General features: G+C 42.6%; 1 protein-coding gene across 1 annotated transcript in view; it reads right to left on the minus strand.

Moving 5' to 3' along the window:
• Positions 1-14,329, minus strand: part of TMEM255B (transmembrane protein 255B) — a 66,494-nt gene that overhangs the window by 46,427 nt on the left and 5,738 nt on the right. Inside the window, exons 2-3 of the mRNA XM_033053523.1 lie at positions 12,628-12,770; positions 6,654-6,716 (exon numbers count right to left, since the gene is read on the minus strand). Coding sequence (XP_032909414.1) covers positions 6,654-6,716; positions 12,628-12,770 — 206 coding nt within the window. The remainder of the gene's footprint in view (positions 1-6,653; positions 6,717-12,627; positions 12,771-14,329) is intronic.

Consider the following 14,329-nt stretch of genomic DNA (forward strand, 5'->3'; position numbering starts at 1 on the left):
AACAGATTACACCTAGCAAAAGGGACAAGTCTTGTTCCCTCTTTCCACAGAGTCCTCTCTACCCTTATCCAAGCAGCCCCACCAGTTAATTTCTGTTATGTCTGATTTCTGTTATGTCTGATGCTCACTTGGCTGTGAACCTTTTTACTCAACCAGTGGATAGTATTTTTTACTAGGGCAGGGAAGAAGAGCAGAAGGAGTCAGCATGATAGAGGAAGAAGCAGAGGAGGGAAGAGAAAAGAGTTCTTTGTCAGTGGGTATTTACATTTATTATAAATTGGAAATCCTCACACTAAATGCACAAGGTCACAGAACAGCATAAAGAAATTCAAAGTATTTTACTGAATCTTTATTCATGGAATATATAACACTAATAACAGCAAAATGTCCCTCATAATATTATACTGTAAGAAACATCTTTTCATCTTATTTACATTTTACTTGCCCACAGAACTTTCTTCTTTTAATTTTACTTGTCTTCATTTTGGATGGTGCTTTCATACCCACCAACATATCACCTACCCTCCTCCTCACAGCTGAAATAACTTAGCCTTCAAAACACCTCCAGTTATTAATCTCACTTCTACTCCTGTTTTTGTGGAATATTCTCCTAACACAGACTTCCCAGACCTACCATGGATAGACCACATTCCAAACCCCTTCCAAGAAGGGTTAAAAAGAGGTCTCAAAGCTGATTTCTGCAAAATAAGGCAGCTAATACCCAAGACTACCCCATGCTTATGGGCCATCTGTACATTGGCTTCTCTGCACTCAACTAGAAACCAGACAGAATCATAATATCTTTTGCAATATCCTCAATATTATAGAAGAGAAATATAATTGTTACTTAATACAGGATTTTTCTTACTCCACTTTAGCTAACCAAAACTCCAGAATCTAGTCTAAACCACCCTTCAAGGTCTCTTCCAGAAGCTAAGGAGAGAACAAGATGCCTCTGAAGAGCACCTCATTACAGTCTTGAAGAGCTAGTCCTGAGAGCAGGAAGACATTCTCAAAAAATAAGCTGCTTGAACTTAACAGCTAATAAGATGCTGTCATATTTTGAAAAAATGCAGGTAGATAAAGAGGAGCCACTCGAGCTCATTCAAGTGTCAGTGTCAACCTATTCTGATAATTTTATATAAATCCTGTCTGTTTCTGAAATGTGCAGCTAGATCACACCACAAAACCTAGCACACATCTATGCCGAAAAGGTATTAGTAGGTCTTTTCAGTTCCAATCATTTTAAAGGTGCTAAACAAGAGAAGGATGATTACTGTTTTCTTCCATTATTAATGTTCTGAGCTCAGCATTAATTGTTTTTCTCTGAACTGTGAAATATGAGCATACAGAAAATCAACATTGAAAGAAAGAAGTGCTGTTAACTGTTAGAAACTTGAGCTCAGGAGAGAAATAATACCTTGGCAATTGCAAAGATTGCCTTTACATTTTCTGCATTTGCCCTGCAACAGTAAAGGCTTTTTCTATTTATGTGCACAGGAACATCAAAGATAGTCTCAGGGGATCTACAGAATTTCAGTGGTCTTTTTTATTAAAACAAGCTACTTTAATTAGCCTAATATGTGATATGAAATCAATGAGTACAGTAATTTCACGACTATAAGGCGCACCCTTTTGACTAAAATTTGCCCCCAAACCTGGAAGTGCGCCTTATAGTCCGGTGCGCTTTATCTGATGGACAAAGTTCAGAAATTTGCCTACTCGGAAGTGAGAGCTGCGAGCCGCGGGGGGAGCTGGCAGGGCCGCGGCTGCCAGGTGGACGTGGGGCGGAGCAGCGGCGGGCATGCCCCAGCACCGTGGAGGCAGGACGGCCCCTCCAGAGGCAGCCCCCGGCCCCACGGTGGCGGGACAGCCCCTCCAGAGGCGCTCTCCGGCCCCGTGGAGGCAGGACGGCCCCTCCACAGGCACGCCCTGGCCCCATGGAGGGGGCACGGAGGGGCGGTGGCCATAGTCCAGCCCAGGAGAGGTGGCACGGAGGGGCGGTGGGCGTGCCCCGGCCCCTCCCGGGTCCAGGCGGGCCCGGGGGCCAATGGTTGCCAGGTTGAGGCGGGGCCTCGTCCAGCAACCACGCAGGGGGAGCTGGGGGCGGAGCCTCGCTGCAAAAAAAAGTGCGCCTTATAGTCCAGTGCGCCTTATCTGATCTACAAAGTTGCGAATTTTGTCAACTCCCAGGGTGTGCACCTTATAGTCCGGTGCGCCTTATGGTCGTGAAATTACTGTAATTAGTATCTTTGATCAAAGTCTGCACTAAAGCTAATTTCTTCCAGAATGTTTGATTTGAAGACAGCAAATTAAACAGAACATGTTTGAACAGAGAAAATTAGGTACATATATAGCAGTATTTTTGGGGGGTGTATATATTAATAACCATCACCTTTACATAAAATGCCCAGTGGGTATTTTCTGATGAATATAATTTACAAGATATATTGGTTTTGAAAAAAGGTTTGGCTTTTCTGAAAGCTGGTTCACACATGTAACTGCTTCAAAAAAATCCTCTATTCTGAAATAGATGTAAAGTCTGGTGCCCAGAAAATAATCAGAGATGATATTAAAATACTACTTCACACAACGTCAGTGCAGGACAGGGATGTTTACATTGTCAGAGAAGTCTATCAACTGAAAACAGAAGAGAAAATTATTGCTTTGTTTCTCCATCTTCAGTTATAGGTCTTTTCAACACTTCATTTAAAATCTAACTCTTGTTGACAGAGGTTGGGAAGCAAGCATATTAAGGGACCTAAACTTAGCATCCCTTGAGAAGCCTGAATAAACAGCTTTGCCTTTTCTTTCTGTGTGCAGAGCTCCATGTTTGTACCTTCCTCAAGTTTTCAAATTCTGCTTGGTTGGAAGCATTGCCTCCATCTCTCTGAACAAGTCTGACCAGGCTGAGCACTAGGTTTATATCCAAGTATATCTTAGAGATATCAGTGAGAAAATTAAATGTTTGTTAGCATGAAGAAAACATGAGGAAGACTCAGCAGTGGATGACTTTGGGTGTCAGACATGCTGCACACAACTGCTTCCATCCTAAGTACCAAGGTTTGTGCTTACTCACCATCTCATGGGGGGTCACTCCTGCTCCAGTGACCCCTCCCCATCCTCCCTGTATCCTTTTTTCTCCTGTACCTCCTGCCATGCCCTTCTTGCCTGCTCTCTGCCACAGCTGTGCTGCTGTCCTTGTAGCTCCCACAGCCCTAGTGAGGGCTCTTGCAGGCAGCACTGTGATACTGCAAACATTCAAAACCCTGGCAGCTGTTATGCTGCCCTTGTAGCTCTTGTAGGCACCACAGCTTCAGGGTGCTCATTTTCAGCCTTGCAAACAGTGTGGCTTGGTGAGGCTGGCATTGGAGAGACGTGTGAGTGGAAACTGTGAGCCACTCGGTTTATCCATTGGGTTAGCTAAAACTGCAGGCATGGTGTCATACTGACATTGCACATTTAGGGAGTGATTTCATTTCTGGGTGCAAGCTCGTGCCACCTCCACATATTTTCTGAGGAGAAACCTGTTACAGCACTCCCTCAGCACTACTCACTGCTCTCAGCTCAAGTCTGCTGCCAGGAGCCCCCTGCACACCCAGCCTTCCCCACGCCTGTATGTAATTTCAGCATCTCATTTCCTAACTGGAAATACTTTGTACTGTAATGTGAGGAGAAAGTAAGCAAGAACTAGCGAGAACACTTCATGTCTTACAATCAAATCCATTTGATTTGAGCAGTATCATGTTTTTCACCCATCTGGCTGGATGAAGTGTGTCTTTGGAATGAAACAACACCCAGCTACGCACTGCTCCACAATCCTTACCTGCTCTGCAGAGTGCAAGAGAGGCAAAAAGGGACAGGGACACATTATACCTGAACGCCTTCTGTTTGCCAGTTAGAAACATCCCAAATCAGTGCAAATCTTTAGTCAAAGGGAAATTTTGTTCTGCTGGTGCCAAGCTTTGCATATCAGAGCCAAGCACAAATGTTAAGAGCTGAAGTGAAATCATGCTAGTCAATGAGGCAGAGCCTGCTTCTTCAAGCAGCAGTTCCTTTGAATTAAGGATTATACCTTGGTCAGCACATTGAACTCCCACTGCAGGCTCTGGGATGCCAAGAAGGAGGTCAAAGAAGTGCAACATTATTAATGTCATGTTTTAAGAACAAACCATTGTCCACTCTGCCTAACTGTGCTTTTTTTCTTTCTCAAACTCCATGCTCATCAGTTACTGAGTGCTGGAGTTTTGCTGTACTGGTTCTGCTAATCATTATATATTTTATATTGCATTAAGCATTTCATCAACCATGAAAGAACCTGGACTTAAAATGGATGAGTCACAGTGAAACAGAATGTCAAGACAAAAACAGAAATAGATTTAAGTAGAATGGTCAATTTGAAATAGACTTTTTTCCCTAGTGCAACTGAATTTTCATTCATTTTCAATTTAAATAACCAATAAAAAATGAAGTATTGAGTCATTACAGGGGCCAGATAATTGTCAGAGCTACATTGGGTTAAATTCAAATTATACTGCAGTAACTGCTCGAAGTTAGTCCAGTCAAAATAGAAGCAACTGAGTAAGCAATTTCTTTTCCTTTCCACTCCCTTTTGTCCTGCTGCAATGCATATAAATTTTAGGTATAGGAATATAATATTTATGCTACAATTCTGTGCATATATAAGTCTTCACAATCTTACTGATTGCTGCAAATTTGTTAAAGCTGCCCTAAACCCTTCCAATCAAATATAGTCAGTTATATCCAGGGAGTAACTACCACCTTCTGTTGTAAACCCTTTCAATCTCGTTTCCACAACTTTTAAAACCATCAGCTCAGCCTCAGCAAAGACAGTGTTAAAAGACCCAGTGTGGATGGTTCTGAAGGCAAAAAGTGTAATTAAACTTTCTAGTTATTCTCTTAGTTTGCTCCCCAGAAACCCAACCTTCCAACAGCCAAATCATCTGTAAATGTTATAAGCAGAAAGCAGTTTTCCTTGTTCCATGCTGGGAAATGCAAGCAGGCCCTAATCCCAAGCAAACTGGACACTTATATCTCCAGAGTCCTAGTGTAAATGACACAACATGTCAAGGAATACATACTTTAACTGCTGCTTACCCACCTTATGGCTTTTTCAGACATTTTACTTTTACTATGGACAGAAGCATAGAAAACCTTGAGGCAGATTAGAAGAAAAGTGAAAAATCAAACAACCCTAAACATTACACCTGTTAGTAAGGTAGCATGAATGCTGTGGAAGATAAAGCTATTTTCAGCTGCCCAGCACTGAGCCTGCAGCTTGGAAGCTGCTGCTCATTCTGGTCTCTGATGTAGAAATCAGGAGCAATAGTTCTTAATTAGGCTGTGTTGTTAGCAGCAAAATTAATGACACCTGACCTACTGCAGATTTTTCTCTCACAGGTCATGTCCCATTTGGATTCTCTGCTTTTAAATAGTGGTGAGATTACATTGCAGCCTTTACCATATGGGGGAAATAAGTTATAATTCTCTCCTCTACCCACCTGTGAATTTTCACGGAACTTGATGGAATTGCACACCTTTGAAATCTCTACCTCCCTCCTGAATTTGCCTGAAATTGGTCAACATATTCAAATAAATAAATGGAAAAGCACTGAGACAACTATCCCGGCTTTATAAAACTTATTTCTTTGTGAAACCCAGCTAGAAACAGAAGTGAAAAGCAAGGGAATTCTTGCAAATACACTACTGACACTTAAAGATAATGCAAAAAAAGAGTGATACTATGAAGTTTTTATTATGACTGCTTGTAAGTAAAGTAGTTACTTGTTAGTAAAATGCAAGCTAAATTAATCAGTTCCTCCTCTGAGGTTAACACTATCCTTGATTTATACCAGTGAAAACTCTGCATTATGAAATTAATCATATTTCATGATGTTTGGCTATAATCAGTCTACTGTGAAGTGCCCATTGGACATGCTGTTATTCAAGCAAGACTGCTACTTTTTGCAAAAAGAGGAAGGAAATTGTTAAGAATTTCAAATTCCTTCCTCCTTCTTACACCTTCCTTTACCCAGATGCCCCAAAGACTTTCTATGACTTCCTTACACAAATTAAAGCAAAGGATTTGGGAAGCCAAGCTAAATCTACAAACAAATCACATGGTATCTCAAGTCCTGTCTGACATAGCCAGGCAATCTCAACAGCAAGAGCACTGGATTTTTTTTCCTTCTATTTAACATATACAGTGTCAGGAAAGTGTTCCTGACTTAAACTTTTTGCACAGGATGAGATCATCTGCTAGGAGTGGAGCTGATCATATAGCTTGTTGCTGCTCAAATTTCTATTTTGCTCTCTTCCCATCCTTTTCCCAGTTACATGGTCCTTGCCAAGCCCTGGCACTAAAGTGATTCTGCCCTTGGTAAATTCAACTCACTAAACCAGCAGGAAAGTAAATTCAGTAAAACAAAGTAAGCTGCTTTTGTTTTGCCTTGTACAAAGGAATTTACTGGCCCATTCATGCTTCTCTAAAACTTCTCAGAAATGGTAAAACAAATGACTAACATTTTGAGGCAGATGAAGCAGTTTTAAATCAACAGTTTTAAGAAAACCCTGCTTTTCATATTTAATACAGTCTGATACAGAAAAAAAAAATTAAAAGGGCTGTTACTTACTATTTGTCTTCTGTTTTCTACCAGGTAGATGCCAACAATCCCTAGGAAAGATCCAAAGCCAAGCTAAGGCAAAGAACAAAACCAACAGAAATGCATGAGGTCAGCTTATCTGGACAACATACCAACACATTGAGTGATATCTGAGCTAAAGGGCTAAATAGGGCAGGTCAAGGGAAAAGGTGGAAGTTACTGTTGGACATAAATCATATAATGTAATGGGAAATGGCCAGGACTGCAGCTCTTTGGTAGTTCAATGCAAAATTTGTCATGTGGTAAACAGAAGTCTGTATAGATACACAGCTATAACCTGACTACTGTTACCATTGTCATGTACAATTTTACACACTGTAAAGCAAAAACTAAGTAGAGTAGAAGAAAAAAACACTTACATTTAGTCCACACATCATAATTTTTGAAAATTGAAAAGCTTTAGGCAATTCCAAATAGTTTTTCTCAAAACATTGACATGCTCCCCAAAGCTCAAACCCTTAGAGTTAAGTTTGTTTGATGTTAATGATTAGACATTATCACACAAGCCAGAAAAAGTTCTTGCTAAAATGCTAAAAGGATGAGTAAAGTCACCAACAGCCACAGGAGAGAGAGGGGAGGAAGGGACACTGAAGTAAGCTGGCCTTAATGTTCCAGTGTTGCTTCAACATTGGGATGGTAGGAAAAGCCTCCTTATGATGGGCCCATGAAGGTTTGGAGCAGTAGAAACTCCTTGGATTCACAGTTCCAGCCCCTCTCTGTAATGTGGCCTCTGAACCGAGCTCAGAGCCTTTCCTCCAAGCACAAATTAAGTTTTTAAGGACTGCATGTCCCAGCCAAGGGCTTAAGCATTGCCCGTAAATTCCTCGTTGTTACGCACAACTGCTCACAGCAGAAAGCAAATCCCCTGCAAGCACTTTACTCGCTCAGTATCACAAGAGGAATCCGTCACTCGCTTTCAAGAAAGCGAATGCACGGAAAGGAGATTTTCTCTTGAGTGCTTTGGGAAAATTTATGTGAAAGGGAGGCACAAGGACTAAAAGCAAAGACTTTGAAAGAGTGGGCAAGTGCACCCATGCTGACAGCTAAATAGTAGAGATACTTGGAACTGTGAGCAAGGACACTCTGTTCAGGGGACAGCAACTTTGTAAATTAAGATAACTACATCAAAATGACATCTGGTTCCAAGCCCCATTTTTCATTCCAACAGGAACAATCCATAAAGCCTCATTTACGGCTGATGCAGGGAACACAAAATGAGTAATATCCATGTGAATAATAAGAATGACCAAACACAGAACAATAACAATTAAATCAGAAGAAGCAGAACCATAAGAGATCATGATGAAAGCCACAGCATTACTGAGATTGTTTTAGGGTCATATGAACTAGTTTTTTGTCTATTTAGACAACAGGCTATTTGGGAGCTCTGGGAGTCCAGGTCAGTATGGTGCTGGGGACTCTGCTGAATATAAAAATAGCAAACAAAAATAATACAGTAAGTAGTCACAGACAAGTGACATTAAATATTTAAGTATAAACAATATTTAAAAGGAAATGAGGCTGAAGCAGTTCCAACTCTGTCTTTGCAGACCATTCTAAGAACACAGTCCAAACAGATACTCAAGCAGTAATCCATCAAATGCAGACACCTTCCAAAACGTTAACATTATATTAACTCTTCTACACACAGAAATATTTTATGTTCAATTACTTTGGATGCTTCACTTCAGATCATACCTAGCACTATGAAGATGTATTTAGAAAAAAAAGGATTTTTTTTAAAACAAATTACAAGTGACCACATTTGCAGGGGAAATTAAAGCACTTAACTCTTCTTGAAGCCAGTGGGAACTTGGCAGAAGACAAAGGTGTATTACAGACCTAACTCTGAAGACTTGTTCTGCAAATACTTCTAGAAACAAGTAAATCTATGCCAGTGGATGGTGTTAGTCATCTTCATAGGCGTCTTCAAGGCAGGGTTAATTCTCCATGGTTTTTAAGACCAAAATTGCTTTCCTAAGGTCAGTGGAGGTTTCATCTCATCTACCAGCTGTGAAATTAATATTTTACTACTGAACTCTATGAGAACTAGACCTTATTTTTAATTGAAATTAACGCTGTCTGCCTTCATATTCTTGCTTTTCTCTGAGCCCAGCAGTTAAGTATGTAGAGACAAATTCACTCCCTGATTTAGGTACCTAGGAGTCTGGGATCAGGGCTATGTTGCTTTTCTAAGCTCCCTCTACTGTCAGCACAGAAGAGAAGCACCTTCAGAGGGCTCTTCAGTACATTCTGAAAGAGGTGCTGGTGAGAGGGGATTCTGCCCCTCTACTCTGCTCTGGTGAGACCCCACCCGGAGTGCTGCCTTCAGTGGGGTGCTCAGCATAGCAAGGACACGGACGTGCTGGAGTGAGTTTAGAGCAGGGCCACAAAGATGATCAGAGGGCTGGAGCACCTCTCCTGTGAGAGCAGGATGAGAGAATTTGGGTTGTTCAGCCTGGAGAAGAGAAGGCTCCAAGGAAGAACACCAATTACTGCCTTCCAACTCCTAGAGGTGCCTTACAAGAAAACATGAAGACATAGGACAAGAGGTAACACACTTCAACTGAAAGAAGGTAGTTTTAGATTAACTATTAGGAAGAAATTCCTTACTGTGAAGGCGGTGTGACTGGAATAGGTTGCCCACAGAAGCTGTGGGTGCCCCATCCCTGGAAGTGTACAGGGCCAGGTTGGATGGGGCTTTGAGAACCTGGTCTAGTGGAAGATGCCCCTGTCCATAGCACAGGAGTTGAGAAAACCTTTGAAGTCCCTGTCATCCCAAACCATTCTACAATTCTACGACAGTCTGTCTGCCAATGCTGCACTGGAGTCAGTCACTTCTGGCAGTGAGGCAGAAACATAACAGTGCTGTCACACACCTCTGACCAGGCTTTTGGCAAGACACCATGTAAGATTTGCATAGCACTTTTAATTCTTGTTAAATGTTTGTGATATTTAATGTCTTGATGACATTCACATTGGCAATTATCTACTAGTCTTTCTCAATAATCCATCGCATATGCAAAAAAGAATTCTGAATTTTATGAAAATTATTTGGTTCCAATAATATTTTGAAAGGGAAGATTATTAATAAAAGGTTTTGTTTTGAAAGCATTCTAATAAGTTCTTACTTTTCAATTTGGTTATTAATGAAAACAAGACTTTCAAAAAATATTTTAGTAGGTGATATTTTTCAGATGAGTGATCAGACATTGTGTTATTCCTACAAGAAACTACATGCTGAAATACTTGTTTTGCGCACATGGGTTTATTACTTATCACACTTGTTAAAAACAGCAGTTTAAAAATGAAACTTCTTTCTAGGGATGAATGCAGATTATGTGGTCTTACAAAAGATTTTATGTCAAATTTTGGAAGAAGAAGAGACCTTTATCAGTATTAATCTATCTATTTTAGGTTAATGAAAGGGAAAATCATTCTTTTAAGGTCTTATTCTTGGAACTGCTTTTTGTTCTATTTTTAAAACACCACTCCTTATAGATCATTATCCTAAAATTATCTTCCTGAAAGTCCTGTTCTCAACATAAGACTAAGATGTAAAAGGAATTGTTTTGGAGGAAGAGTTCTAACTCACAAATTATTAATGGTGCATGTAGGGTATTAGAAGATGCATATCCCTCTTCCCTGAGCATTCCATTCCATAGAGAGCAAGAAATGATGGTACTTTACAGCATACAGTAATTTCACGAATACAAGCCGCAGCAATTTGACAAAAATTTTGGTGGAAACCCGGAAGTGCGGCTAATAGTCGGGGGCGGCTAATATGTGAATAATTTTCTGACATTTACAACCCCAGACGTGCCAGCCAGGGCGCCGAGCCAAGCACCTGCCAGTAAAAGCCGGCATTCCACGATTGTTACAGTGTTACTGTGTTGCCCTGGCTCCCTGCAGGCAGCACGGGGGGCGGGGAGAGAGGCGAGAGAGCTCTCCTCTCCTCTGCCGCAGCCCAGGGGAGGATGGGTGGGGGGGGCGCGCCGCCATTGCTGCGGTTCGGGGAGGACGGGGGGGGGGATGCGCCGCCATTGCCGCGGCCCGGGGAGGAGAGGGGGGCCCTGCGCCGCCATTGCCGCAGCCCGGGGAGGACAGGGAGGGGGGCGCCACCATTGCCACGGCTCCGGGAGCCGACGGGAGCCCCGCGCAGCCATTGCCGCGGCTCGGGGAGCCGACGGGAGCCCCGCGCAGCCATTGCCGCGGCTCGGGGAGGAGGCGGGGTGCTCTGTCCGCGCCCGCCGCCGGCGCCACGGGCGCGGGAAAGCTCTGTCCCCACCCGCCGCCGCTGCCGTAGGAGCGGGGGAAGCTCCGTCCCTGCCTGCCACCGCGGGGCAGCGCCGACCCGGGGTGACTGAGCCCAGTGGCAGCGGCGGCCGGCCCCGAGCGGCAGCACCGGGCTGAGCCACCTGGCCCCGTCAGCAGCCCCTAGCGGGCTGAGCCTGCACAGCCTTAGCTCAGCCAGTAAACCCCGCCCTCCCGCGGTTCTGTTACTAATTGCACGCGGGTCCTTGCTGCGAACGACAGAGCGGCTTATATTCGGGTGCGGCTTATTTATGGACAAAAACCGAAATATTTGCCAACACCCAGAGGTGCGGCTTGTATTCGTGAATTTACTGTACTTAGCTGTAGTGAAGCCACAAGCCTAAGCAGTGTCTAAACTCTAAACGTGAATTTCTTTCTTCACCTTGCAGCCTGCATCTCCCCATAGTCCTTGTATTTAAAACTCAGCCCAGGTATTTAAATTTTTTTTTTTTTTTTTTTTTTTTTTTTTTTTACTTCAGGTGTTTACACATTTTGAGATATCCCCACACTTTGGGATTCCTTCTGCTGGGATCAGAAAGGGCCTGGGGCTATACCAGGTGGCAGGGTTACTCCTCCCCAGAAGTCACAGAGGCACCACATTGCAGAGCAGGCAGAGCTCTGTTGTTTTGCTGGTTTTTATTAGTTTTATTCTTGAGGACATGGATATTTACATGATGGATTTTTACAAGTAGTTCTTTTATTCAAGTGGTAATGTTTTTCCACTCGTTAGTAGTTCAGATTGGGTTTTTTACATTGTTAGGGTTTTTTTCTATTTTTTTAGCTATTTCTACAGAGCAGTAGTTACTATTTATGAATTAGTATAGAGGTAGAGTTTTGGTTACTTTATTTTTAGTAATGTTCAGGGTTAGCTGAACAGCTTTGAGTTTAGTAAGTTGGCTTGATTTTAATTTTTTTGAGTAGTTTGTGTGACTTGTCACATGGGTTTTATATGGTTGCTTTTTATTTTTGTTTTATATTTATAATGTGATAAGAACTGTTAGTAAAAAGAGTGTAGCATGTTTTGTTTGTTTGTAGTTGGTTGTATGGTGGGCAGGAACGCATTTAAGCAGCAGTCTGTTCCCAAGGCAAAAACAAGACTAAGGATTTTGGAAATAGGACTTTGTATGAGAGAACTGGAAGCAAGTCTGCACAAAAGGATATTAGGGAGAAGCCTCCACATGTCCAATTGCAGGGCTTTCCCTGCCATGGACACAGCAGAATTCCTGGCACACAGACACAAGAGCATGGCTCTTCCTTCCATCAAAGCAGGAAACTTCTAAAAGGTTGTTCCAATCTACCCCATGCCTACTGTCAGTCACAGACACCCACCTCTAATGGAGACCAGGTTTGCACACAGCTCCCTGAGCCCAGCCCAGTGCAGTGCAACCGTGACCTCCTTCTGCCCCCTAACAGCCTCCCCTTTGGGGCACTTCAGAAAAACAGTCTACCTCCCTGCCTTACAACACACCAGAACTAGATGAAAACAAACCAGCATCTCTCTCCTGTAAGACACAGGACTTTTTTCCTGTCTTTTTTCTGGTTTTTTTACAATCTATGAGAGCTTCCCATTTACAGCTGATAATAATTTATTTGAATGTACCCAATATACTAAAATGAGTTTTTTACTTACAACAATGCCTGGGTAGTAGCCTCCCACAGTAACATTTTCTGTTCGTGTGGTAGCTGCCAGCCCTATGGTCAGTATGAAAACAGACACCACCAGCAGTGCGACTGTGAACCAAAGTGAAGTCTTCTTCCTTTTTGCAAACTGTCCTGTAGGGAGTGGAAGGGGAGGGAAAAAAAAAAAAAGGAACTTTTCATTGCAATCATGGCAGAACAAACACAAAATGATGAAAAGATTTTCTTTTGCTAATCTTTTCTGTAGACAACCCTCTGTTGTTCTCCCACTAAGGAAAATTGCTGCCACACAACAGAAGGAATTAAAACCTGCAGTTAGCTAGAGTACAGCTTAATGCACACACATTGGGTACAGGCATGAGATGAGTTTTTATTAAACTGAACTGTAAGTCACTGACAGTGATAATTATGGTTATCTTCAGTAACATTTATAATTGTTGTTCACATTGGTGAGATCCTGCAGGCTTTCAATTCTTACCTGTGTGAAGTGCCAATTTGACTCTATCTGGCCTGAACATAAAAATGAATATTTTACACAAGATTAGCAGGCGCTCTGCATGCTATCATGAAAATTAATGTGCTCTTCATATTTACTGGAGTGAGAAATCTGTATCCTTGAAGCAAAGCTGTAATAGAGTTTATCAGGTAATGATACATGAGACTTTTCTAACAGTGGCTGCTCAGTGAAATCCTTTCAGTCTCACTGGGATTTGGATCCAGATACCCAAAGGGAAAACCAGCACACTCACCTGCAGCTTGCAGCCTGTTCCAACGCACTTAACCTTGTTATCCAGTGGCAGATCTGAGCTGTAGCCAGAGGTTACTCACACCAGGGCCCCAGCCCACAGCACAGACTTATGTAAGACTGATTTTAAAAAGCCATTAATACATGATTCTAACTAACAAAAGACACCCAAGGGAATCAATCTGTGGTCCCCATCTTTGGTGTTCTCACTTTGAATGGCAAGGCAGGAGTGTGCAGGATCACCCTGCAGCACTGGGCTGTGTGATGCCATGGTACCACACACTGCACCTGGGCAGGATGGAGCTCCTGAGAACGCACAACCTGGCCACAGCAGGGCCAGGCTCTCTCCCTCTGTGGCTCAGGAAGCTGCCTGAGTGTCCATCCTCAGGAGATGGCAGAGACTGCGATGTTGCACTGAAGGCTGGAGGCAGCATCCCTCAGCAGGAAGGAGGAGGTGAGAGGGGAAGGCAGGCGTGGGTCAGGCTCTGGGGGCACTGCTGGAAGTAAAAGCAGGGGAAATGCAGGAAAGATAAAACGCAAGCAGAAGCTGTTTGCAATGAGTCACTTGAGTTTTGTGGCCATTTTCAAGTCATGTAGCTCAGGTAAATGTTTATAGTTCAAAAGCCAGACTAGATTAGTGATGTTTGCAAACCCAGTCAAATAATTTCAATCAGTAAAAAAAAGAATTTATAGTAACAAGCTGTGTTTGCTGACATTTGGTCTAGTAAAACAACCAGTCAAAATTATTTCAGCCTTTTAGTATGAAATACAAGCAACTTTCCTAAAGACAAATGCCATCCATTGAGCTTACAGAAGTCTCTTTCACCTGCATGTACAAAGCCTTCCTGCTAGAGATAAAGAAATAACTCCCAAGACTTGGCAAACACCTCTTCTCTAGCCTACATCTCTGCTCCCTTCCTCTGGTAATTCCCTGTTAATCCCTGGAGGG

This window comes from Catharus ustulatus, chromosome 2 (assembly GCF_009819885.2).
Source record: "Catharus ustulatus isolate bCatUst1 chromosome 2, bCatUst1.pri.v2, whole genome shotgun sequence".
Taxonomy (NCBI): Eukaryota; Metazoa; Chordata; class Aves; order Passeriformes; family Turdidae; genus Catharus; species Catharus ustulatus.